We start from the raw sequence: 27,040 nt of genomic DNA on the forward strand, positions 1-27,040 counted from the left end.
TATCCTACCAACAGGACAAGGCTCCAGGCAGGTCTGAGTTCGCCTAAAGTCTCCCCTGCCAGGAAATCACCCATACCCAAATGACAACAGAGAGGACAGTTTTCAAATAATTTATTAGGAATTTAAAACTGAAATCTGGAAAAAGGGTTACAGGTGTGGAGAGAACAAACATTGGAGTGTAATAACTTACTGGCTTAAAAACACAGCTTTATTTCTTTTTTTAAAAAAATGCCCGCCCTGAAACCGGAGCCGCAGCCTCCAGGCAGTGGCAGCGCTGGCCAGAGTGAACCCCAGGCCCGCGGCAGCACAGCCGGCCCGTGGGTATCTGGAGGGGGCACGGAAGCAGCTCAGCACGTTCACTGAGAGGCAGGAAAGCGCTGTCCGCAGACCCAAATTTGAAGTATATAGAATAAAAATAAACCCAATAAAATGCAGCTATTCTTTAATTAGGAAATATTTAAAAAAACAGACATACAGACTCTTGTCTCAGTAACAAAAATTATTGCTTTGTGTTTTCAGTACTAATCCGTAAAGTACCCTCTTACCTAAACAGAACTCTCCAAACGTATTGGCCGGGTCAGGACAAGCTCCGGGGGCAGCAGGGGCAGCACAGGGGAGGGAAGGGCCCTTAGGGCACGCAGCCCTTCCAGGCCTGTCCTAAGTGGCCCTCTCCCTCGCAGGGGCTCAGTTTGGGGGAAGAGAGGGAATGATTTTTAAAACTTAAGATGAAGCTATTATTTCCCTGGGAAAAGAATTTGGCTGCATCTTAATAAAAGGCTTAATCACCCCCCTTAACAAGGTCTTTGGTTCACTTAATCCAGACCCAAACCTGCCCCTGACACTCCTGCTGGAGGCTGCCCTGGGCAGAGTGGCTCCCGTAGGCTCCGGAGAAGGGACTGGCTCAGCGGGCGGATTCCCCCGCCTCTTGGAACACAGAGTAAAGCAAACGGGAAGCTGCGATTCTGTAATTTGTGTAATCCCTGAGAAGCCCTTAACCCGCCCCCAAATCACTACCCTCCTGCTTTTCTCCCAGTTAATGACTCCCCAAGCTGGCGCCATGCCCTCTGCAGAGCCAGCACCGGAATGTGCCCTGGCGCGGGGCGATGCGACATCCATCCCTCCTGCTGCCCTCGCCCAAGAGCATCCTCTTCCCCGCCAGCCGTGACATGGGCAATAGCGTTTGGAGAGTGAATTCCTTGCAAAGTAACCAAGACAAGCAGTGGCGGTCAAGCCCTTTTACCTAAAGCCAACCCAGACGCTGGCACTACGGAGCCTACTGATGAGTCTGTACATGGAGCGATCAGAAGCAGCTTTAACGCACTCGGCCACACAGCCCATGGCCGGTGCGTCTCACCCCACCCCCACCTTCCATCTCGTCAGAGGTCTTAAAATCTTACAGTAAAAGGTGTACAAAAAAAGAACGGAGTCCTGTCAGGATTCTGCTGGAGAGTATTGCTCACACTGCGGCACCAAGTGCAGGACCTGGAGCTGCTCCTCGGAGCCAGGCTGCCGGAGGCAGCCAGGGTCACCTCGCGATATTTACATATTATACAGAAGGAGAAAGAAAACCCCACGTAAAACTAAACCTAGGAAAACAGAAATTCTCTCAGCTGTAAGGATAGTGTTTTTCACTTAGCAAAATATACATTTGTTTTGTTCCATAGCGCTGTCCAACATTTTCAGATCTTGGAGTGATCTTCAGATCACACTTTTCAAAGCCTCACATTTACAAAACAGAAACAATTAAAAACAATTTCTTTAAAAAAAATAGAAATACATCAGTTCCTCTTAGCCTTTGCTCTTTCTGCGTCTCTTTCTTCCCTTCAGAACTGCATTCTTGTTACATACCGTGCTTTAAAAACACTGACGACAACAACAACAGAGTTGAAAATATTCAAAACAGTTTCAAAGCCAAATAAAAATACTCCTCAATAAAAACTACCTAACACAATCACAAAGCCAATTCATAAAATATGTCTACTAGCTCGGGAAAGAGCAAACAACAAAAAGGGGGAGCCCCAAAAAAAAGATAAAAAAATAAAATAAAAAAATAAAACTAACAGCTACTAAAATAAATAAAAGAAGAATTGGTGGGCTGGGGGGCAGGGAGGGGAAGCGTAAACCGTCGGTGGTTAATAAGAAAGCGAGATGATCTCCTCGGGTTCAGTCCAGTGTGGTCTGGTCAAAGGGAGAGATCAGGGCAGGGCGGCAGGAGCCTGGCAGCCACCGGCAGTGTGCAGTTTGATTCCAGAAAATGGTAACCTTGGCTCATCCCCGAGGCTCACCAGCTCCTCCAGCCGCCATCCTCGGCGTGGGCACTGGGGAGTCTGTGGGAGACACGGGGGAGGCAAGGGACAGGATCGAGACCAGCCAGCGACTGCTCCCGTGGTGGTTTTCCCCCCAGCTCCATTTGACAGAAGTACTTGATAGCCAAACCACCTGCCCCAACACGGACTTTTGCAGGCAGTTTGCTCCGTGTCTCAGAGCAGCAGCACAGCATGGCAGCGACGCTTCCCGAGCTAAGGAAAGCACAAGGCCTGGCAGGCCAGGAGCTGCGGTGCTCCGGGCTTGCGGCCGTGCCGCGGTCCAGCCCATGCTCGGCTCTGCGCAGCCCTGCCAGGCCATGCTGCCACAGACACCCTACCCTGGAAGTTTCTGCCTTCCTTTTGGAGAAGTTTTTGTTTGTTTCTAAACCAGGAAACCTGCTGTGTTTGCACAGCAGAGATGACCCACAAGTCCCCTCTCAGGCCCATCTTCGGGGCAGAAAGAGGCTGCGTCAGGCTCAGATCTGCCTCTCTGCCCATCTCTTCCCAGACAGGGAAGGAAACTTTGCTCCCCAGATGCCTCTCAGCAGGACGGAGGAGGCTCCCCAACCCTTAGAGACAGGCTCATCTCCCAGCATCGCGCCTCCACGCAGCCTGAATCCTTTCCTCTGTCAGCGCTCCCATTGCCTTCCCCTGCACACCTAGACACTGTGATCTCGCCACAGCGCTCCCAGCACGTGGGAGCTGTGTCACTGGGGACATGGCTGTGTCACTGAGCTGAGGGCTGCCCTGCCGCACGTGGGCTTGGCCAGCAGCAACCACAGCTCGTGCCCAGGAGCCCAAACACGAGCTCACAACCTCAGCACTCCCACTGAGCTCCCACCTCCCATTCCTGCCTGTAGCTCGCTTACCTCCTGCCTCCTTGGTCCCCAGCTTCAGTGATACCCATTGGTAAAAGCTGTTGCAATCAAGGGACCCTGCAATGAAGAGTTAAAACCATGCTGTAAAGCAACACGAGCAAAGTGAAGCGGAGCTACCCCAGCAGTGAAGGTAGCCCCGAGCCAGCTCCTGGGGCAGCCACTCCTGGTTGGAGGTGCCAGTTCTGAGGAGCCACCTCGGAGGACACAGTCCTCCTTGGGGAGCTTAGGCTGGAAGAGGGACAAGGCTGCACTGGTCAGGGAGAGGCAGCAGCAGCCTGGGCTGGGGACACTCACCCCTAGGCTGTGACCAAAGCCGGTGCTCGGGGCTGGACTGGCGGCGCTGATGTAACTGCTCACTCCTGAATCCTGGTTGGCGGCTCCGTACAGCTCGGCCATTGGCCCGGGGCTGGTGGTGCCCAGAAATCCACCGGTGCGGCTGGGGGTAGAACCTAAGGTAGGCAGCAAAACTACCAAGTGAAGATCCCAAAAATGCAACCCCATCCCTCCCCCCTGCCCGTGCCCAGAGCCAACCTCCGCAGCGGGACGCAGCGCTGGGCAGGAAAGTGGCAGTTACCTGTCCCTCGCACCACGGCCGCCGCGGCCGCTGCCGCCGCCATTGGTCCATATGCAGTGAGGGGGATTGCTGCAAAGGAAGGAGGAGGCATCTCAGAGGCGTTGTGGCTACGCTGGGCGCTCCTGAGCAGCAATAGCCTCCCTGCACTGAGCTTTGCTCCTGAACTGCTCAACTCCCCCACTCAACCTTTGCTGTTTGTTGTGGAAGAGTGGGAAACACACCTAGGGAGCAGGAGCTAGAAATGGCTTAATTAGGACCATAAGTCTTAATTTATATGTAACAGTTTTAATTCCCTCTTCTTGTGCTGCAGGCGTCTAGCCCTCAGGGCAGGAGGCATCTAGCCAGTATGTTTCTCTTTGCCCTTAAAACGACTGGGTCAGCATTTCATGCTTGAATGTGAAATTCGCTGTGATTCTGTTTAGAACACCATAAAAAGAGGTCAGAACAAATCAATCGCGCTAGAAGGCTGCAACGCAGACTAGCTTATACAGGAATATTTAGCAGCAGGCACCGGCCTGTTTCAGGCACACATCATATGGGGCTTAGAGCTAGGTTAGCTGCTCTCTACAGGCTCTGAGCCAACCTGGACATGTTGCTGCTTTACATCACTCCAAAGCTGCTGTTCTGGGGTGGAAAGGCAGCTCTTGTCCATCCCATGCCCTTTCCCTACCTCAAATCACTAACATGCAGCCGAATGAACCTGCTCCTATGGGGACAGGAGGCTGTGTCTCCTCAGAGAGACCCCAGCCTCCTTCCAGGAACAGCTTGGACGGGCCAAAGACCGAGGAGGGGGCTTGGTGAGGATGAGGCAGCTGCTCGCTCCCCAGTGCACCGGTGCCACCAACACCGCCTGTGCCACCCCTCCTCTCTGGCCACTCTGCCAAGCCTGCTGAGCGCAGCCAGTTACACCCCTGCATCCTCTTCAAGGCACAAGGGCCCCTGAGCACTCACGCAGCTCACAGCACCTTGGCAGGAGTGAGGGGGCTGCCCGCTCGGCGGCACCGGCCCCAGACCACACTCAGGAGCTGCCACTCTCACGCTAGCCAAGAGAGTGAATGTTTAACAGGACCCAAGCAGAGTGGGCAAGGAAGGCTGCCACGGCGCCCAGCTGCTCCTTCAGCGAGGCGCTCGGGACTGGAAGCCAGCGTGGCTCCTCGCCAGGACCGCAGCATTAGTAACTTCTTGTTGTGCGGAGCCCTGGCGTGCCCTGGCCACTGGGGACAGCCAGGCCCCGGGCGATTCCCCCCACCAGGAGAGGCATCAGCGAGGGAAAAAGCACCGCTCACTCACACAGCAACGTTGCTCTACAAATTCCCTGCTTTTTTGCGGAAAAATCACATGTGTAAATACAGGCTGGACTCAAAATCTCCTCTGTCTGGTAACCAAAAAGCTCCGAGTGGGGCTCAGGCAGTCGTGCAGCTGCACGCATGGTTTCAGGGATGGGTTTTATTAAGAGGGAGCTGGGAATTCTCCCTTCTCTGGGCAATTTGTTAGTTGGTGGTTGCCAACCTCAGCATCCCCAGGAACAGAGACTCCCTGAGGATCAACATTGTCCTGTGCCATGAAAACTCCCTCTCAACCCTTTATGCATGGGTCCTTCCTGGAGAGCTTCTCTCAAAAATTTTCCACACCGTCCTTACGGGGAAGCTCACACTCTGAGACAAGCAGGGCAGGAAAGTATTGGAGAGGGGGGCCACTATGGACACGGGACAGCACAGAGAGGATAGGGAGGCAGCCATTCGCTACAGAAAGCTGCTTTTCTACAACAAGTACCACGGACAGAACAGAGCTGGAAACACGGCTATGGCAGACAGAAGCTACAGAAGGAAGCACCTAGCAGCAGCTCACGCACGTGGGCCAGGGGCTCAGCAGCGAGGGGTATTCACATTCACATCCACTGAGCCTGAGGAGTCCCTGCAGAACGGCCTTGTGCCCCCCTGTCAGCCCAGAAGCGCTGCGCGAACCTGCAGGTCCCACGGGTCCTACAGCGCTCGCTGCTGCCCGGGGGGCCTGCGGGGCAGAAGCCGGGAGCTGCAGCAGCCAGAGCGGGAGAGCATTCCCTGTGGCATCTCCGGCACAGGGAGCCGGGGGAACCACGAGTGCCCCCCACACCCCCTCCCTCCTCCTAGCTCTCCAGGACTCATCCCGGCAGCAGCTCCGGCCAAGGACCCTTGCAGACCTTTGACAAGTTACCCTGCTTGCTTCGGCTTTTCTGCATCTGTTTTACATGCGGCCTGCAGTGAGGAGCTCAGAACCCAAATGCCACCTAGGGATTCCTGCCATCCTGCCTTCGTTTGGCATGACCCGCACTGCCCTTCTCACATCCTGGCTCTGAGTCCCCCTCCATCCTCTCAGCCCCTCCTTCTGATGAAGCTAGTACAGATGGAGGAAGAAATAAGGAATATTTCCAGTCTTGCTGCACAGGGTTGTGAAGCAGCAACACCACAGGAACAACCCAAAGCCCCCTTCTCCCCTTCCAGCCTCGAGTTTAAGAAACGAGCGGGACTGACCTGTGAGCTCAGGGAGGACGGGGGCACTCGGGAGAGGGGTCCGCTCTACACGGAACTCTAAAAACAAAATGCAAGACACCTTAGGAAGTTGTTACCCACCCTGAGGGAGACCCCACGTAGAGAGAGCAGCGGGGGCCACTGGGGGACAGGTTGTGGCCGGGCTGTGACCATGCCAACAATTTCTCATGCCAACTTGGAACTGGGGCTGAAAGATGCTGGACACTAGCCCTGGAGACTGCTGGGATCCATTTGCTGCTCGAGCGAATGCAGCCTTGCTGTGGAGCCTTGCTCTGCAGCTCAGCCCTTGAGCTTCAAGCCTGTCCAGGAGCTCTGCTCTGCGAGCATCCAGCGTAGCCTCTCAGCTACAGGGGCTCAGGATGTGCCGCATCGAACCGGCCACAGTTTTGGGAATCCACTATAAACTGGATTCAAAGAGTTTCCAGAGAGCTAGGATGCAAGAGCAACTTTCAGCCACAGGCAACCTGGCTTTGCTTCAGGCTAAGATGACACTTCCCATTCCCAGCCCTTAATATCAGGCCTTGATATTTTAACCGTTAGACTGAGGGATGGAGCAAGGAAGGGATGCTGAGAGTTGCCACTCCTCTGGAAAGCAGCAGGGTGTAATCTCCGTGTGCGCCGCGTCGCGCGCTTGGCTCGTGCACAACGGGAAGGAGAAGCCGCAGAAAGGCCCGAGCAGCTGCAGCACAGCGGGTTCTCACCGCTGACTGCAGCGTCCAAGTTTTGAGCACATGGTGGCCTTGGGAGACCGAAACCACCCAGTGCGCTGGGGATCTGCAGCCACCAGCCCAGCAGATGTTTTCGTTTTGAACAACTCCTGGCCCTATAGCAATTTCACAGGGGTTGGAGCGTTACAGGCTCCTGTGTCTCAGACAGGAATTCCCTGGCCTGTGGGAAGATGAGTTTTAAAATCTGGTGCTGCTTTCAGAACAGTGGCAACTCTGGTGAAGAGACAGACACACACAAAGGCAGCGAGACAGGCAGAGCTGCAGGGCCCCCCCACGCAACGGCAGCAGCCCCAGGAGCAGGCTCACATAAAGGACAGCACAGCCGCCTTGGGCTTTTCCTGTCACTGGAGTGTGAGGATAATCCTAATGAAGGATAGGCTGCTCCCACCTATTCCAGGGCTCTGCCCCTCCCCCTTCCACATCCGACTCCAATTTAGAGAAAAACCAAGCTGGGAAAAAGGGTGAAAGGGGCAGAGCCTGGTCCTGGGCAGTGCTAGGGCTTCCCATCACCTGAAGGCAGCCCGAACACACGAGTGGGGAGCCCCACTCACCAGGAAACTGGTAAGTGTAGCCGGGTGCAATGCCAGTGTAACTTCGACTTGCATAGGTGGCTGCTTGGAAGCCCGGGTAGCCTGGTAGGAGAGAAAAGAGCTCTGTTACTGCAAGCTTGTAGGGTCGGGATCCTCAGCCCCTATCTGTGCACAGCTGTGAGACCCACCCAGGATAAAGAACTAACAAGGCTAAAAGGAAAAGCCAGGAAAACGCGGAAGCACCACACACGAGTCTGGAGAAGAGACTTAGCAGACTCACTCATTTTTTCCCTTTCTCCAAAACATGTAAGGACATTGAGCTCTTCTTGACAGAAGCTTGCAGCTCTACAAACTACAGCTTGCCGATGCATCAGCTGCTTTTATGAACAGGAGCTTGGGGAGGTGGAGGCATCTGGAAGGCTGACTAGCTCCGAGTCACTCCTGCACTAGCAGTGCTGCTGCATGCAGGACGCTCGTCCTAGCGCCATGCAGGCCGGCCCTGCCACTGCCTGGGGAACTGGCCACCTATCTCAGCAAGCCCTGCAGAACGCGGGGCAATGAATTAGAGATGAGTATTGGACTTGAGATTGCCAAGACAGGTGTACGTGGATTTCCCAAGTGACTCAGCTTGAGCTTGCTGGTTTAAAATTCAGATGGCTTATGAAAGGCAAACCCCAAATCACGGGCTGCAGATCTATCTCTCTTCCATAAGTCAAGTGAAACATAGCGGGGGAGACAGAATTGCCCCTCTTGGGTTATTGTTCAGCACTTGCCTCTCATCACCTAGCACTACTTGCTTTTGTTGCTGAGCCTGAACAGGGCTCTCGGATCAGACTGAGCCTGCGTGGAGCAGGAGGGAGGGAGAAGAGCCAGGGCTAACACCCATGCTGGAGGGATCATGCTCGACCCCCAGATCCAAGCACAAATAAGTGGGGCTGTACTGAACTTGGTTCATATAGGACAGTCCCATATTAACTGGATAGTTCTAGTACATTTAATTTGTGATGGGAAAGCAATAAAGTTGAGATAAAACTTAACTATATTTTTAAGGGTGTCTTCATAGCCTTTGAATGCTAAGGAGAATATTTATATTGTACTTTAAGGAGAAGGCTTTGGGGCTCTTCCAGCATCTATTTAATCAGAATGCCCACAGAAATGTGGGAGGACATGCTCGGGTGCAGGTTACTCCAGACGAGGCTCAGTCACACGGGTTTGTCCTCCTAAGCTGCTGGAGAGTTGCCGTTCACAAGGTTATGGAGGGACACAACTCCCCTGCACGCGGTCACCTCTTTGCAGCCCCAGCTGAAGCCCAACAGTCACAAGTTTGCAGTTTTCCCCGGTGCCACCAGAGGGCAAGTGGCGACTGCAAACAGCTCCCGGCGCTTGCACAACATCCTTGGCCTTGCAGGGAAAGCGGCTGCCCTTGGCCACCCTGCCCAGCTCACGGCACCACAAAGCGCTCCCTGGATAACAGCTCGGAGCGGGAGAGGCCTGTGCTTGGCTTACCTAGCATGCCGATGCCGAGCATGAAGGCATCCATCCCGTATGGCATCACTCGGGACCGCCCTCTCGCCGAGCCTGTTGGGGACATCACCTCCTTGGGCTGTGCTTTTTTACATTCCACCTGCCACAAGAAGGAGAAGATCAGGCGCGGAGGCAGCGGGCACGCAGTGGTTTTCTGGAGCACGCACAGCACCCGGGGATGCCCAAACCGGGTCCTGGCCACCCCCAGCCCTTCCACGTGTCCTCCGGAGCCACAGCGGGCAATGGGGAGCTGCTCTACTAGCCCTGCTGCCCTGCTCTCCCCAGGGTCCCGCTCCAGCCCTGCCTTGGGCACTCACCATTTTGTTGTTGATCTCATGGAAGTGGATTTCGCACACTTTTTCCACAATATCTTCACTTTCAAATGTGACAAACCCGAACCCTGAGGAAAAGGCAAAACTCCCTGATCAGGTCAGCGCTGTGCACAGTTCACACTTGCCACCCGCACCCCTTTACTGGCAGAAGGGAAGGAGCCACAGGCCCCTCAAGTGGCACAATCAGCCCTTGACAATGGCCGTCACTCAGCTTCACTCTCCAGCAGATCCTGCATTTAAGCATAGGAAACAAGGACAGGGCCATCCCTTTTCAGATTCCTTTTTCCTTCTCCTCTCTCTGCCTCCCGCCCTCTATGAACCCAACTACTCCCAAACCAAGGGATTTTTTTTCTTTACTTTGCTATTTGCAAGGCAAACCAGCCAGCTGGTAACACTGGGAGGTTCCCTGCAGCTGCTCCTACAAAGAGAGCTGGTGGAGACGCGAGCAGCCGCTTGCCAGGCCACCACCATCCTCCCCAGAAGCACCACTCCAGCAGCAGCACCCTCACATCTCCTCAAAGCCCCCGCCCTAAGGCCTTGATAAGCAGATAAATTCCAGCCCTGCAGTTGTACTGAGCAAGGCAGACACAAGCAAGCAATGGGATTTGCAAGGTTTCAGCAAAGTGAAGTCAGTTGAGGATAAAAGGGGACACCATGTGTCGCCGGCCCCTGCCCCTTGCTCCCAGGTCACCTCCCTTCCCAACTCCCTCCCTGACAGTTTTGGCAGAGATGGCTCAAGGACAGGGCAAATCCCTCCTGCTACCTGCCTGGAAACCTCTCGCCACTTCTGGAGAGCTGGGGTAGGTCAGGGGCTGTTTTTAAGATTGCCTTACAGCCAGGTTGGGATTAACAGCTTTCAACTTCGCAGAATTGAGAATGCCTAATTTCACAGCACATTGAAATAACTCCTAAAGCCAGACAAAGATCCCCAATCCAGAGCTCCACTTTGTCTCTGTACTGCAAGGAAACTCCCCCCATCTCTCCCACACGCCAACTGGACACCCACCATTCACCTCCACACCACGAGCTGGGGCTTGGGAAATCAGGAACAAAAACCTGACACCAAATCCAACTCCAAGCTCCACCAGACGTTGCTTTTAGCAGCAAGCAACCAGGGGGCATCAATGGAAGAACAAGAGTTAAACCTTTTCTTCCCTTCTAAGACAAGCCAGGTGACCAGAATAGATTGAAAGCTCAAAATACATAAGTAAATAAGAGGAGGCTGCTCGGAAGGGCATGTGGTGGTTACCTAGAGCAGCAAGGAAGTGTTTCCCGGGCTGCTCTGGTGGCCAAGGTGCCTGTGAGCCTTTCCCAATACCGCAACATGAGAGCAGCCCAGCTCTGTCTCACTTGGAGGAGGCTGGCACCAAGTTTACAGCTTGAGTTGCTGCCAAAAAGACTCTGAGCTGGTGCAAATGTGGCATCAAGCTCTGCCACGCACCAACAGGAAGATGTGTGCAGAGGATCTAGACACACCAGGGAGCAGGAGGCCGGCGCCCTCACAGGTGAGTGGCGTGTGGAGAGCACGGCTACCACGGCCTTGCTCCCATCCTGTAACCAGACTCTCAGCCAGCTCCAAGGAAAAGGTGACCTGGGAGCACAAGCGGGCTCCAGGCCGAGAAAGGGGCAAGAAGCAGGCACCCAGCAGCTCTTGTGTCAGCTTTCCAGGAGCTCAGATTACTCGGGACAAGGTAAGGCAGACACTGCGGGCTGGAGCCTTGGAGGTAAGCGGGAAGGAGACAGGGCCGCCGCCTCTCACATATCTGCAATTCGGCAACTTTGCAGCACAGGAAATGCACCGGACAAAAGCCCTCTGTGCTGCGAGGGACGCCGGCGAGAGATGCAGATGCAAAAGGATGGGGCGACTGGAGGCAAGATAAAGAGCAGCTGCGACCTGCTCGCCCTGCTGCGGCAGGAGGAGCCACCCTCCCCAGGCGGGCGCCGCGGAGCGGGCTCTGGGCCGTTCTCACCTCGGTGCCGATTGGTGGTCTTGTCGAACATCAGCATCGCATCGTCCACCTGCAAAGAGAAGGGCGCCCGTGAGAGCGGTGCCAAGGAGGCAGCAGTGAAAGCAGCAGCCCGAGGGGAAGGGGAGCTGCCACAGTCAGCTCCAGGCAGGTGCTGCCCGCCGCCCTCGCCTCCCCTCCCCTCGCTGCAGCAAGTGACCCCGCTTGTTTGCCTGCAGCTCCGCGCGGGGGCAAAGAGCAGCGAGCGCATTGTTCCCAAATCCTGGCCTCAAAGGAGAGCAGAATTAAAAAGGGGGGGGGGGAGAAGAGACGCAAAGCTGGAGAGGACTAAGGGGCCTCCCGGTGCCGGGGGAAGCAGAGGCCTCAGACAACAGAGCCCGCCTGGGAAAGCTGGGAAGCGGCCCCCACCCCCACCCCAGAGGAGCCTTTCCTCTAAGTGAGGTTTCCCACTGCTGGAGGCTGTAATTAGAGCAAATTTACTGCAAGGCCTGAGCGAGGGCTGCCTGCGCGGTGGGGGAAGGGCGCGGGCGCCCCATCCCCCCGCCGGGCTGGTGCCGCTCTCCTCCCCGGCGCACACATCACCGCCTGGTGCCACTTTCCCCCTCCCCATCTCCCCCGGCGGGTGTCTCCTCGCACAGACACATCTGCACCAGGCGCTGCCTCGGCCTGAGCAGGGTTAAAAAATACCCTGCAATCCCTTCCGTGTAAGCCCCAGTGTAAACCTGTCCCACTGACCCATCCCTCCTCTCTAATACCAGTGCCTTAATCCGATTATGAAACTGGACGTGCAAATGCTCAGGGGAGAGGAGCCACAGCCTCGGCCAGAAGCTGTCCTGTCCGCCTCCTCCGCCGGGGATGAAGCCGCCTTCCTGCCCTCTCTCAGGTGCCCGCAGCCTTTGCCCATTGGCAAAAAGAGGCTCCCGGCTCCGGCTCAATGCCGCGAGGGTGGCAGAGCCGTCGCTAACGTTTCCAGGGCCGCCACGAGCAAGGAGACGTCTCCCTCGGTGCCCTTGGGCTTTGCGCGGCGCCGCAAGAGCAAGGCAGCGGCAGCCAGGTCCTCACACCGCTCCCTGCGCCGAGTCAGCAGAGATCTGCACGCTCGGGACACCCAACACAAGCCACAGCATCCCGGGCACCCTGGTAGAGGTGGAGCAGCGCCTGGGCCCGCTGCTCATGGGTCCAGACGGTGGCCGGTCATCACGTTGCAGTCCCTCCTCTCTGCTCGTGCCTGCCCAGCGCGACGTGCCTGGCGAGCCCAGCACCAGTTACAAATATTCCAAGGGGTTTTACTGATTTTATTTATTTCTAAGCCAAATCTGATCCCCAGGCTGGTCTGTGGTGAGGCTGGCACATAGCTGTCCCCCTCCTAGCACACACCGTGAGACACATGCAGCCAGCTCGCAAAGATACCAGCTATGAGCTGCAGCCCCATGACATCCATGGGTGAGAGCTGGAAAAGCAGAGCCCAGCAGGGGCCCAGCCCGGTGCCGACTGGCGCCGTCCACGGTGCATCTGAAGGCGAACCCGCCCAGAGCCCGGCTGCCATGGCAGGTGCCAGGAGAAGCCTCGTCCCAAGCTGGCCCAGAGCAGAGCCGCACTCCGTCTGCAGCCGGTCCCGCTCCGGATACCCCCACTGGCACTCTGGCACATCCAGCACCCTGGCCGTCCCCTGCCACAAAGCTCCTCCAAGCTCCCCATCTCATCACCTTTCTGGAAGGCCCAAGCTTTACGCAGGATTGGATTTGTAACGCAACCCTTCCCTGCTTGCCTCTGCAACCAAAACTCTGCCTGTCGCCACCACCGCCAGCTTTGGCTGCCAACAAAACCTAGAGGCAAAGCACCTATGCTGGCCTCAGCTCACGGCAACAGGTGAGACGAGCTTGGCGGTCTCAGAGCGGCATCCAACGCCATCGATTCGTGTACGCGGCGCCCCGACCCCCGGGGGCCGCGCCGGGCCCCAACAAAGGCGGCGGCGGCGGGGCCGGCTCCGCGCGGGGCCGGTCGCCAGGGCAACGCGGCCGCCAATGGCAGCTGCGGGCCGGGATTAGCCGCGCGCTCCCGGCGCGCACAAAGCCGCCCCGCTGCGCCCGGCCCGCCGCGGGGGGGCGGGGGAGAGGGGGGGGAGAACGCTGCGCGCGCGCAACCGCCCCCCGGGGCCGCGCGCAACCGCCCCCCCCCGGGGCCGCGCGCAACCGCCCCCCCCCCGGGGCCGCGCGCGCGCTACCGCGCCGCAGGGCGACTGCCCCTCCAACCGCCCTGAGGCGATTTCAGCCCTTCCGGGGCGGCCACGCCACCCCCGGGGCCGGACCCACCCAGGGCCGAGGGAAGCACCAGGAAAAGGGCGCCCAGGGCTTCTCACCCACCCCTGGGATTTATTCCTCAAACGGCCCGCGAGAGGGACTCTAGTTAACAAAGGCTTTTGCGGGGGGGAATTGTCTTCTCCCATGCTCCCCCTCCTTAAATAAATATTTGTTTCAATTCTTTAAACACAGTCAAAGCAGCGGATCGCTTTGCTAGAAAACGTTTTAGCTGAGCGGTCACGGCTCCCTCCCCAGGAACTATTTGGGTTTCTAGTGCTGGCCGCGCTCGCCCTGCGCCGGTGGTGAGAAGTTCAAGGTTTCAGCATTTCTCTCCGCGCTTGGCCACAGGGATCAGGGACTGGGAACACCAAGGGAGCGGAGGGGAAGGTCATGCTCCCAAAACACCCCCCGACAGGGAATAACTCCTCTGACAGGGACTTGGCAGTGAGGGGGCTGACGCACCATCTCCGAGTCCTCCTGCACGCCACCGCCTCTCTGCCCGGCCCATCTTTCCAAGCCTGCTCCAGCTTTAGAGACCAAGTGGAAGCAGCAAAACACAGGCTGTGGCCTAGGGAAGCTAACATGGAAAGAAGAGATGCGGAACCACCTCTAATCCTTGAAGGACTTGCCATAGCCAAGGTCCAGGGGTGCAGGGAGGCAGAGAGCAGCACGGGAGAAGTAACAACCCATAGGTTTCACGGAGCTTCTCTGCTGCCAAAGCAGCCCTCAGCCTAGCTGAAATACTCAGGTGCCCAGAAACGAGACCTTTTGTACCCAAAGGGAACACAGGGCCAACTGCCTAGGGCTTGGTCAAAAGACCCCACATCTTCAATGACTCAGCCTCGCTCTACTCACTCTCTGCCAACAGATCTTTCAGTCCTCCTGGTACAGTCATAGGTCGCAGCAAAAGAGGATGCCAATTCAGCTCATTCAGATGAAAAAAGAAAAAAAAAATCCAGCACAAGTTTGAGGAGAAACGTTGGATGCACTTCCATGTGATCAGATCTTGAAGAAAGTTATAAATAATCAAGAAAGGGCTTTGACCACAGAGATGGGTGTTTTCTACCTGAACTGCAACTAATCACAGCTCAGCTGGTTTTAAAAGGATCTGTGGCCGCATATACATGCGGAAAAAGAGCTAGGCAGAGGACTAGTAGCTGCTGAGGCAGCTTCACCATGAGAAATAAAAACCAAATGATCCAGAAACCACTCAGCCATCCTGCCGAGAGAGGGGATTAGCAACCCTGAGAGATTCTCCTGACTGCTCCAACATGACACATCGCTTTGGAGAGGAGAAAACCCCACTGCTGCGGGGCCCACGTGGCACCCTGGTCCCTCTCTTCTGCAGGAGCATTCTCCAATCCCCGCAAGTGAGACTGAATGGGGGCAAAGAGTCCATTCCCGGCCACAGGTGAGAGGGCTGGCCCGTCCAGGTGTTCCTGCCTGCTCCCGCGCTGCTCCACAGGCACCTGGCAAATATCGAATGAAGCAGCAGGGACCTGGATGACCATTAATGCTGCAGCATTTTTGGCTATCTGCCTACCAGATGCAGAGCACAGAGCACCCTTTGTTCCAGGGGCATTGTCACCATGAGCCAAACTGCCGACTGACACAAGAGAGGTGATCAGATTCCCCCTGGCCTCCCCTCCCCATCTGTTCACTGCAACCGAGTTACGCGTGAGAATTAGCATAAGTTGCCCTCTGATCTGGGGGAAGAAAATCCAAAATCCAGTTCGGAATTGTGGAACCTCCACTGCAGGTTGACAAGTAGTTTTGATCCCAGGATTTTCCAGAGAGCTGCAGATTAAAGAATAATTAGCATTCTCCCAATGAAAAGTGAGGGAAATCAGGCCCAACATGAGCACAGGAGCAAGTATGTCTTTAAAGAAACTTCCCATTAATATCTAAAGGTCCTCCAATTAGTGAATGTGGAAAGCTCGTTTCACATACCCAAAGTCAACCACACCATTTCTCTGACAGGTGTACATGAATATGTATTTGAGACAGACACACAAACTGTCATTAAATCCAGCTCAGGATACTGTGCATTTTCTTGGTTTGAGCGGCGCTAGTTTCATTGCCCCATGAGATCTCCGAACCTGTCTTAGGCAAACAGCCTGGAATTTGGATTGAGTATTAGATGGCAACCAAAAGGTCAGAGCTGCACTCGGACCTCAGCAGTTTTTTCTCTCTTCCATTTGCTCCCAGGGTATTTTTAGAGGGAGCGGGTCTCTTTCTGGGCATGATATCTCTGACTGAGAGGCTGCACTTTCGTGACCAACTCATCCAAATATGCAGATCACCTGCAGGCTCAGGGAGAGATGTTTTCAAGCGCTTGTCAAGCACTCTAGGAGCCACAACTGATTAGTGAGTCATGCAAAGATGTCATCATGAATATATTTCTTGTATTTTTGCTTATCAAATGTAAAAAACACACAGGAAAGAAAAGCATAAGTTCAAACACCAGACTTTGCTCCAGACCCCTATTTCTTCTGCAAATAAAGCCAAATGTCTCTTCACTTCTAGCTTCTAGTTCTCTTTGTAAAGACACTTGCCAAGAACTAAAGACTCCATCAAGTTAGAACAGAGATCCACCTTGCCCAAGGTCCCCCCAAGATACCGACCAACAGCAGTCACCTTGGGAAGACATAAGGACAGGGCAAGGCTACTGTCATATACTGCAGCAGACTCCCTCACCTTCCAGCCATTTGTGATTCAGTTATTTCCTGAACTCTAAGGGGTGTCTACGTATTTAAAAAAACAACCATGCATCTGTCCAATCACTTTGGAACCTAAGCAAATTCAAGTAACAAAATCCTAGGTCAAAAATTTCACAGCTTCTGTAAGCTCTGTGGCAAAGAGAGACCTTCTGAACCTCCTAGCTTGTACTTTGGCACTCTCTAGCCCACAACTTCACCAGACCAATCCCTGAAAAGACAGAGTTTTTCGAGGGTTTTTTTTTTGATTTTTTTTTTCTTCTACATACAATGTGAAGCAAATATACCTAATTGTCCAAAGAAATTACTCTGATGGTCAGTCCTCCTAAAATAACATAGAACAACCTGTTTCTACGAGTTAAAGAACAGAAGCTGCGAGTCAAGATCTTCTAGGTCATCTTCACGCATGCTGCACTACCGAGAGGACTAGCTAAGCCTGAGGTCCAGGGGGAAAGGACCTTTCTCCTCTCTTTCTGGCTCAAGTTTCAATGAGGCTGGCAGCCTCATTCTAGGAAGCTGCTGAAACAATCTCATGGGAAGCCTAAAGATTTCCAACAGGCCACCCTGAGCCGAGACATTTGGCTACATATCCTATGAGTGCAATTCTCCCTAGTATTTCTGTCCTGCAGCTGAATAGGTTATTGCCTTTAAAACTATGCCCATGGTCTTAGCTTGCATCTAGGAAAGATTTGAGTTTGGGATCTAGAAGTGCTTCCTACACAATTCCACTATATTCAAAGCCTAGTAGCTACACGATAAACTGAAGCCAGATAGAGAGCACTCCAGTCTCTGTCACTGTACTCAAAAATAACTTTATTTTCTGTCCTCATAAAAGCAGCAGCCCATATTTTTCATTGACAGTTTTGAAAAGAAAAGAATGAGAAATCAGTGCTCCTTTGAAGCAGAGAAACTCTCACGCTGTACTTGGGATCCTCTCTGAAGCTTCACCTTTTCCTGTCAAAGCTAAGTATTTTGACATGAAGGAGAGGGGTTGCTCCTCTCTCTCCTCTTTCTTCCTTACCCCAAAATAGTGCTCATGATTTCCTTCACACACATCTTCATGTTTCTTTTGACACTTCCATTTTAAAAAGCTCAGTGAAAGTCTTGGACTCGGCAAGGGAAGAAAACAAAACAGAAAAACCCACGAAGATAAGAAAATAAGGGAAAGTGCCAAAATGGAAACGTCGGACTTGGGAATTTTGTTTTTTTGAAATGGGAAACCATTCCATTTCAGTCCTATCAAACAAACCAAACTTCCACCGTTTCCGCTAAGGAACACTGCTGCTGATCACAGATGCAACAGACTGGCTATCCGAATAGACCCGCAAATTAGCGGTTCTCAGATTTGGACCAGGGAAAACATAAGGTTAATCTAATTCGACCTCCTCTGTATTAAGAAGCTGTAGGATTTTCTCTAGTAATTCTTACAGCATGCCCATGCTTTCTGGCGGGACTAGAACGAATGCCTCTAAATGCATCACTCCCAGTTTGAGGCAAACCTACCACGTGCTCAGGCTCGCAATCCCAAGGGTGCCTAGAGGATAATCTTCACCTGAGACTCGTTCAGTTATTTGTACTCCTGTGTCCTCAGAAGCAAAGGATGATCTCTCACTGACAGGTGAGATCCAAACCGAGATTGACATTGGATTCTCAAAGATCAACTAATATTCATCTCCAGGAACCTGCCAGCTTGATTTTAAAGAACTAGGACTCTGATGTGCACTCCTCTCTTTCTTCTCACACTAGAATTTAAGCATTTGCTGGGCTCCTTCGACAACAGCAAGTAAAAGGTGTAAATGTTCTCCCTGATAGTTCCTAAACAGCCATGGGGGTATTCAAAAGAGGGAACACACACAAAGTCATTCCCTTAAAGGATAAGGCTTTAGAAGGGAATCCACAACAATTGCTTTTGAGACAGTCTCCATCCAATTCCACCAATGACTCGGAAAACCTCTCTGGAAAAAAAAAAGAAAGTTTTCTAAGATGAGGATGACATGGCTGAAGTTCCATCACCTCTCATTTAATGGTAGTAGAAATTCAGGAGATAGGAGAGCCTAGAGTCAGACACCAAGAACCAGTCAGACACTAAAGAAGGGATGCTAGGGAACCTTTGAAAAACAAGAGGTCCCTGAGCACCGTAACAAACTCCAGAAAAGCCTGAGTATTAAACTCATGTTCTTGACAAAAATGAGTCACATCTGAAATTATAAACCATCATTTCTGAGCCCTAGAAACCAGAGAGTAGGACGCTCAGAGCTGAGAACCCCAGAGCTGCCTGTGACATAGGCTTCCTCTGCAAAGCCTATCCCACACCCACTGATCCCACACATCACCCCCGTGGAGCTGGGGACCAGAGAGCTGCTCAGGAAACAGTACTGGCCTTCACTGAACTAACTGAGGCTCAGCCTGCAAGCTGGGAGACAAGCCTTTTACTAGAGGTCTGGGGAGTTTCTCGTCAGCCAAACTGGCCAGATGACTCAGAGAGCTGCCCCAAGACAGGGAGTCAATCCGAGCAGCCCTGACCTCTCCCCGGGAAACTCCTCAGAGCCAAGGCGGCAGCTGCGTTAGCCTCATTCATGTTCTGAGCACCGGATGTTGTCCAGGATGCTCCTTCTTTGAGCGTGAATTGCACTGAGCTGCGCAGAACTCTCCCTTCTGCCTCGTCCGAGCAAACAATCTGATACAACCAGTTCCTGCCACTCTCCCAACGTCACAACTCCTTTCAACACGAGACCATTAAATAAGAGGAATACAACAGCATGACACCCCAAAAGTGGAAAAGACTTCTCAAACTGGAGCAAGAGACTGTAAATGCTTGTAAACTGCGAGTGCTACATGATATACTTCTGGTTCCAATTAAAAGAGGGACGAGTAAGGTTAAAAGGGGGTTATGCCCAAGATATTTGGGTCTTCCGTTGAGCGTCTGCAACGGCAGCAACATGCAAGCACAGACAAGTCAAACTAACAGTCTCCAGACTACGCCATCACATGGACAACAGTGCTCACAGTGATGTCCCTCAGTGACACTGTGCAAAAGCTGCCAGGGATACGACACAGTTTGCTTACTTTTAACACAGAAAATCACACAGAACTAACGAGCAGCAAACAGGGATTTCCGACCACTTGCCACATTGCACTTTCTCTAAGGACTGACTGGAAACACCAAGAAGTCCCACTCTGCAGTTACTATAGCAACCCAGGCCATGCACAGATTTGACTCCAGATGCTGAACAACACTCATCCCAAACTTTCTGCCTGAAAATTTTGATACAGCAAAAGCTGTTCCAAAAGTACCAAATCTGTATTTTTTTCCATAAAAAGTACTAAATGACAGAGAAAAACTGATTACCAAACTCCCCTTCTTCACGCTAGCCAATGCACTTCGAAAATAATATAGCCCTTTTATATGATCTTTCATAAAAAATAAAAACCAAAGCCTTCATGCATCACACTCACTACAATTTCTACGGTACTTTCTCCCAGATCCAGGATGCCATCAGCAGCATCGTGGCAAGATCACTGCCAAGCAAACTTTGCTCTACCACCTCCACAGGAAGCCAGAACCCAATGCTTCCCAAAGGGCTAATCCTCACACACCACCACCGGGCACCATGCAACAGTCACAGTGCTCTGCCCCAGAGGTGACCACAGGCAGCATTTGGGTACGGCAATCCCCTCCCATTCCCAATCCTATTAAAAATGTTGCAATCCTTGGGTCCAGTATTACTGCTGCTGCATCTCAGAGCACTCACAGCCTCCAGATGTGGCTGAAGGGCCAAGACTGAGCCCCTTTCTATGCCCCGGTTCTGTCCCACACACGATTTGCACAAATGTCTGTCAAGGACCAAGGGCACAAATGGCTTTAAATCACTGAAGCCTTCCCTTCCTGGCACCAGCAGCTGGCACAGGGGAAGCCACACTAACACAGTTTACTTGCCAAATTTCCTTCAAACATCCAAAATCAACATTACCACTTGCCCAGGACTCAGCAGGAGAAGTTGCAGGACCAAAGGGCTTATTTTTAATAAAGGATTACAGAAGTATCAATCACAAGGCTTGGAATGAGAACCAAGGCCAGAATCCCAAGTTTGATGCTGGAGCAGATCTGTTAAGAGTGTCTGCAAGCTTTCCTTCATCATTTGAACAGACTGCAAACCTGCAGGCCCAAAACGCTCTGTGAGGCCTCAGCGTACGGAGCAGGGAAAAGCACTTCCCTTAGCCCAGGTCCCATCCACTCCGAGAACAAGCTTGAGCTCTCTATTTCAAATCAACACAGGGCAGGAATCACAAGCTCCAGCCCCTGCAAAGAAGTTACAGCTACTCAACATTTGTACCTGACCTTCAATTTACTTAACCCCACGCAGAAGACTCAATCTCCTAATCCTGCCTCCAAAAAGAGTTCAGGAAACTCCTTTTTGCCTCAGAAGCTTTGATCCAGCCCCACTCAAGAGACTTACCTTCCCAAACTGCTCAAAATATTGTTTCACATCCTCCACAGTAGTGTTCACTGACAGACCACCCACAAATATCTTCTTCGTTCGGGTCACCATCTGGAAAAGGGAAGGACAGGAATTCACCGAATAAACCAAGAGGGAGCAGAGAACAGAATCAAGAGGCCACTAACCCCCCTTTCTGCTGCCAGGAAGCCCCTTGGCCATGGCCGAGTTTCCATCCGTTGCGGAGCTCTGCAGCCCAACACACTGGCCGTGTCTCTGTGCGGACCTCGAGGCACATTCCCAGTCAATCCCTCACCCCCTGCACCATCCTGCCTGCAAGTGTTACCAGGTCGTGGACACCTCAGCTCTTGCTAGCGTGGAGCCCTTCTCCTCCCTGTGGTGTCCCGTGGCTTGTAGGGCACAGAGAGCCTCTCCCATGGTGCAGCACAAGTGCAGCTGCCCAGGAGAAGCCTGCAGAGCTTTCCAGGACAGAACGGTGGCTGCCTGCGCTGTGCTCACCCAGCACTCATCTCCCACAGGACAAGCCTCATTCACACCTATCTCCAGCCACTTAACCGGAGCTCAGAAGCCTCCAGTTAAATCTCCTGCCTTGGGAGGCCGCTTCTCGCTCCGCAACCAGGGCAAAGACAGACCTAGCTGCCCTGCGAGGGGCCACTGCTGCCAGAACTGAGGCTCTCTGACATCCTTTGAACTGGCTTCCCAGCTGCATCCTCCCCTTTGCTGCTTGGCTACACCCCTGCTCTCAGAGGAACACATGGTCCTAATTACCCCAAGGAGCATAGGGCTAATCCGCAGCAATTCCCTGGCTTGGAGAGCAGCCCGTTCTAACACTAAAGCACCTTCTGTCACCAAACTGCTTAATGGAATTAACCCAATTCCTACCATGTGCTTCCTGGCTCCAGTTACTCAGGATACCTGCTTACCAATTGCTCCCTAGGCCTGATCCCCTCTACTTCTCTCCCTGCACAAGTTTCCTCTTCCCTTCTCACTTCGCTCCTTCTTCCAAGCTTTCTCCCATGAAAGCGCTTGGAATTGAGACTGTTAAAAGTTGAACAGAGACCCAAATCTGCATTTCACCCTAACAAGCAGTCTCCAGCCTGCTGTTGGCTCCTGAGTTACAGATTTCTACTTGCACGTCTTGAACAAGTTCCTGCAACTGCTCAATCTGATGCCACAGCTTCTTGCAGAAAAGGTCCAACTCCAAACAGCTTCTGCCTTTTCCAGCGCGGAAGCACTCAAGGGCATTTCGCACAGTGAAATCCTGGACAAAATGAAATTCCTTCTCTGCCACACATTCATTCACACGCACAAGCGTGCAGGCACATGCACGACTCTCCTTCCACCCGCACCACAGCACATCAGGGACCTGCTCTGCTCTCCTTGGGCCTAGAAGTTCCAGATGCTGGCTGCAGGCTGGGCAGCAGCAGCGTCACCCTAGGCAGAGTTTAGTTCAGCACTCCTAACCGTGGCTGTCTCACAGCACAGCAGAGAGGCCTGGCGGCTCCTCCGGCACCGCACAGGCTCCTGTGCTCCACCACAAGCAGGACAGCGGCTGTCCCGCAGCCCAGCACGCTGGAACAAGAGCAGGTCCCACTCAGTGACTCTTGAGCAAACTCAGGAGAGGGGCAAGACTCACCAGCCCAACCTGCACCCTGCTGCAGCACCGGTACCTACCTTGGGTTGCGCTCGGCGGGGGAACGCTACCTTCGGGTCAATCTGAAAGAGAGCAGGGGAAGAAGAGGTGAGGGTGCTTTGGTGGCTGCTTGCGGACACAGAAATTCTCCTCCATGATTGCAGCTTTCTCTGCTGACGGGGCCCCTGTCAGCACCCAAGAAATCTGCCCGCAAGGTGCAACCATGAGACTACAAGTCCCAGCATGCAGCAGAGCCACGGCCAGGCAGCACCGCGAGCCCATCACATGCTGGGATTAACCAGCACGGCTGCACCCTCCCCTCGGTCTGCGCTGGATGCCCTGCATCCCCGGCGTCACATTCAAAGCACCTCCTTGTGTCCTTTTGCTCTTCCCCTTCACACACAGGGTTCACCCAGCGGGTGACAGGCCAGAAAAACGGTAGTGAGCAAAGAGCCGAACACCTCATCCCATAAAATGCAGGATGAAAGAATAAAAGAGCGGGCAGAAAGGTGCAAAGCAAGCGGCGGAGCCCGGCACGGGCCGGCGCTCGCCCCTCCTGCCCGCCGCGCCACAGGCACACAATGGAGCAGGGCCTCCGCGCGCCTCAGCCTCCATTGTGCCGCCGCCGGCTCAGCCGGGAAAAGCCAACGCTGCTGGAAGCTAAGCGCCCGTAGAGGCCTCAGCTCCTCCTCACCACCGCTTCCTTCTCTCCAGCCTATTTTTACTGCAACTCTTGTAAAGTTACATCACATTGGGGATGATCCAGACCCGCAAATCAGCTTAAGGAGACCTGTGCTAGAGGCAGAGCTGGCTCATCCCTGAGAAGGCTGTGGGTGCAGAGCAGCCCAGCCTCATGCCACCGGCCCGGCTGCTCTCATGGGAGCCGTGTCACCCTGGCCGTTGTTCTGCCACCCCAGCCACCTCCTTCCAGTTGTCACATCAAACCTGAGCTCAGCCTTGCACTTTCCTCATCTCCATCCTGACTCACAGCCTACTACATAAATAAACCCAGCACACAGGTCAGCAGAGGCAAAAGTGTAGAGCACAATAAACTCCAAAATAACCCCCCTGCACCAGCTGCGAGTGCAGGCAGATGAGCACGGCCTCCGGACACCTCCGCAGGGCACAGTGCCGTCTCCCCCCGCAGCCTCCCAGCCAGCGCCAAAACCCACAGCGGACACTGAGGACAGGGGACAACAGGAGACCAGGAGACTGATGGCAGATAATAAGCAAAAACAATAATCTACTGTCTCTTAGTCCTCAGCCAGTGTCATTCAGCTCCTGCCAAGAAGATGCTTTCATAGTCCGTCGTGCTAAACTCGGCCTCATTTTCTCATTACCTCGAGCATGATCAACTGGGCTGAGATAACGCGTGCACCCGGCTGCGGGGAGCACAGTCCGCGGTCATTTCCCAAATTCTTCTGCACAAGCAGCCTTTGTTGCAGGTGGAGAGAGGCCTGGCCGGCAGCGCAGCCCAGGGGACATGCGCAGGGAAGTGACTTCAGCATCGTGCTCTGGTTACTGAGGCTGCACTGCTCCTGTGCCGCCGGAGTCCTTCAAACTAAAGCAAAAGCACCAGTACCTTATTCCCCCGTTTCTGGTGTTAAAATACATAGCCATGGATGAGTAATTTTTCAGTGTCACCCACTGACACAACAGATCCCTTCTACAGAGCTAGATATAAATCCGCTATGAGTAAAAGCACTCAGAAGTGCTCAGACCATATGAGAAAGTAGAAAAACTGCAGCAAAGGGAGGTTTGCCGAGGAGGAGCAGCGGCCACTCGCTGTTTGCCCTGCAAGACACTGGGACAGGAACCTCGCTGATGTTGCAGGTGCATCAGTGCCCAGCTCCACGGCACAGCTCCTCAGAGAGCAGACACTGGGGTTCGCCGTGCACTGCACCTCGCCAGGGGGCTGTGCTTCTCTCTCTGCCCCCAAAGACAAACCCAACAAAAACGCGGCAACAAAGAGGCCGTACAGCAAGTAAGCGGCTCCTGGACTGCCCTTTCCCCGGCACAAAACGAAGCAGCTCAAGGCAGCGGCTGGCTTCAGCTTTACAGAGTCACACAAATCTTTTACCTTGAGACTGCAAAGCCAATTCTCCTATCAAGCATTTCCATAAATAACACCACTGTCTGCCACTATCTAGCTTGCAAACAAAGAAGAGTCTGAAAAGCACAAGGTTTCCCCAGAGAGAATCAGGCAAGTGGCGCTTGGTAGGGTTGGAAGAACCGGAAAACAACAGAGCAACAAGTTGGGCAGACAGCGGCCACCCGGCACAGGAGACACCCAGCCCAGGCTGCCCAGGACACAGCCTCTCCTGCAAAGTTGTGTGAAAGCCTAAATTAGAACCGAGATGAATTTGTGCCATTTAACCCGTGACTCAGAGCGGCAGCCCTCAGCTGAGCAGGCACATGGAGGCTCCCAGCAGCTCTCCACCTGGTGAGCCCTGGACAGTAAACCCCAAAACACTGGGTTAAAAGGGAGCAAAATCAAATTCAAGAGGGAGCAGAGGGCAGAGATGGAAGTTTCCAACTCAGGAAGGGTGCAAGTGCCACTGCTACCCTCGCAGAATTACAACGGCCGGCCATGAGGCCCTCGTGTTGTCTGGCCGCTTCCCCCCCTCTCGGAGCGGCTGCAGATGGATCCAGGCAAATGGCCACTGGGACAGAAGAGCAGGGATTTCACCTTGTTCCTCATCCCAAAACGCTTCAGGGATCACTACTGCTGCAGACACCCGCCACTTGCCTTTTTGAGAGGGGTCTGTGCCAGTCCACAGAGTCATGACGGGACTAGCGGATCAGGCACCGAGCTTACGCAGGCTACTAAGGAAAAAGAAAAGAAACAAAAACCCCGGGCCCTCCACAAAACGCTGTATTGCAAGCCTCCCCCTGAGCAAAACTCCCTTTACATCCCTCACGAAAGAATGAGGTTTAGGAGTCCTGGGAATCCACCCTCAGCGAGGAAGGCTGGGATAGGTTTAACCAGGAGTTCCCATGGGGAGGAAGGACCTGCACACATCAAAGGGAGCGATCCATGCAGTTAAACAGGAACAGACATAAATCTCGCTGCAACTCATGCTGTAAACCTTAGGAAAGGGGGTCTCGCTCGCCCGCCCTCTCCATTCTGCTCATATAAAGAGCAGGACGGCTGAGCTACCGCACGGGAATTCAAGTTACACGTTGGTGCTCCTCGCCAGGCCCCACTCCGAGCTGCAACTTTTTCTCTCACCGTGTCACCCGCTCAAAGCCCTCGTCACCCCCCCGTCCCGCTCCCCTCACCTTCACCCCCAGGGCAGCAATAAGAAAGAGGAATTCAGAGCAGGCAAATCGCTAGAACTACAGAGAAAGGACCTCCCACTCAGACACTTACCCCCCACCCCCCAAAACCGCCTGCCCAGCTCCCCGGCACTGCCGACCCGTGGTGCGGCCGCCAGCGCGATGCTCCGCGCGTCACCCAGGGCTCGCCCCGGTGCGGCCAGGCCGGAGCAAGGCTACTGCTTGCGAGGCAGCCGGCAGCACATGGGCGGGCGCCCGCCGCACCGGGAGACAATAAAGTCCTGAGCCGCCACGACCGTTACAAAAACCTCATTTGGGGGAAAACGCAGGAGATGAGGAGCAAATGCGAGAGGCAAACGCGGACCCAGCAAAGCAGCAGCAGCTATGGCTGGAGAAAACGGGGCCTTGGATTCCACGAGGAGAGAGCAGTGCCGCGAGGGATGCACGCCTCCGGGCAGGGGGGCAAAGCTGCTGGGCGCAGCGGGGGCCGGCAGTGCCTCCCCTCAGCCGCGCACCCTTGTTTGCTGCGGCCACCCCACGCGCGTGCAGCCGTCCCGCCTCGCCGAGCACCGTGCTCACTCCTCCACGGGGCCTCGCGATCGATGGGCTGGATGGAAACCACAGCCCAGGGAGCCGCAAATCCCCACCGGATTATTCGAGCACCTATGGAACCCCAACCCCACGCTCAGACAACAGCTACTTTTCCCGCTGATAAGCAGGGTGGAGAAGGGGCCGACTGACCCACACGGGCCACCGACATTTACAACCTCTAAGTGGAATCGAACGCGTCACCCGATAGCAGCTCGGAGCAGAGCCGCGACGAGTCGCCTCACCGTCTTGGAGTCCAGCTCGTGCCTGGATTGCGCCAGGACCTTGTCGACGCCGGCCTGGTCCATGAAGGTGACGAAGCCGAAGCCCCTGAGCACCGCGGGCCGGGCAGAAGAGCGGGGAGGGGGGCCAGGATGGGGAGAGAAGAGAGAAAGTTGGTTAAAGTGGCGGCAGGGCCACGGCGGGGGCAAGGGGTCGGCGGCGCGGCCTCCTCACCTGGATCTCTTTGTGAGCGGGTCCCGCATCACCAGGCACTCCTTGACCTCGCCGAACTGCCCGAAGTACTCGCGCAGGCCCTCTGCAAGAGAGCGAGCGCGCCGTGGGTGCCCGCCCGCCCCGGCCCCAACCCGGCCCGGCCGCGGGGCTCCGCGCTCACCTTGCGTGGTCTGCCAGCTCAGGCCCCCGATGAACATCTTGCTGCGGGAGGAAGGGGGAGAGCGGTGAGCGGCGGCGCGCGCC

The 27,040-nt window shown here is 54.3% G+C and overlaps 1 protein-coding gene across 2 annotated transcripts in view; it reads right to left on the minus strand.

Moving 5' to 3' along the window:
- Window positions 1–369: 369 nt before the first annotated feature.
- MSI1 (musashi RNA binding protein 1) overlaps window positions 370–27,040 on the minus strand; it is a 27,006-nt gene continuing 335 nt past the window's right edge. Inside the window, exons 2-15 of one of the 2 annotated variants that reach the window (XM_026037737.1) lie at window positions 26,958–26,998; window positions 26,798–26,879; window positions 26,587–26,671; window positions 22,516–22,557; window positions 20,842–20,934; window positions 11,371–11,419; window positions 9,386–9,468; window positions 9,051–9,168; window positions 7,566–7,646; window positions 6,269–6,325; window positions 3,759–3,827; window positions 3,479–3,633; window positions 3,176–3,241; window positions 370–2,327 (exon numbers count right to left, since the gene is read on the minus strand). In XM_026037737.1, the coding sequence (XP_025893522.1) occupies window positions 3,200–3,241; window positions 3,479–3,633; window positions 3,759–3,827; window positions 6,269–6,325; window positions 7,566–7,646; window positions 9,051–9,168; window positions 9,386–9,468; window positions 11,371–11,419; window positions 20,842–20,934; window positions 22,516–22,557; window positions 26,587–26,671; window positions 26,798–26,879; window positions 26,958–26,998 (997 nt within the window). In that variant the 3' untranslated portion in view covers window positions 370–2,327; window positions 3,176–3,199. Of the gene's footprint in view, window positions 2,328–3,175; window positions 3,242–3,478; window positions 3,634–3,715; window positions 3,828–6,268; window positions 6,326–7,565; window positions 7,647–9,050; window positions 9,169–9,385; window positions 9,469–11,370; window positions 11,420–20,841; window positions 20,935–21,918; window positions 22,023–22,515; window positions 22,558–26,586; window positions 26,672–26,797; window positions 26,880–26,957; window positions 26,999–27,040 lie in introns of those variants that run through there. The other variant, XM_026037738.1, reaches the window with a different exon arrangement.

The sequence above is a fragment of the Nothoprocta perdicaria genome, unplaced genomic scaffold (assembly GCF_003342845.1).
Source record: "Nothoprocta perdicaria isolate Ctin4 unplaced genomic scaffold, notPer1 scaffold_2, whole genome shotgun sequence".
Classification (NCBI taxonomy): domain Eukaryota; kingdom Metazoa; phylum Chordata; class Aves; order Tinamiformes; family Tinamidae; genus Nothoprocta; species Nothoprocta perdicaria.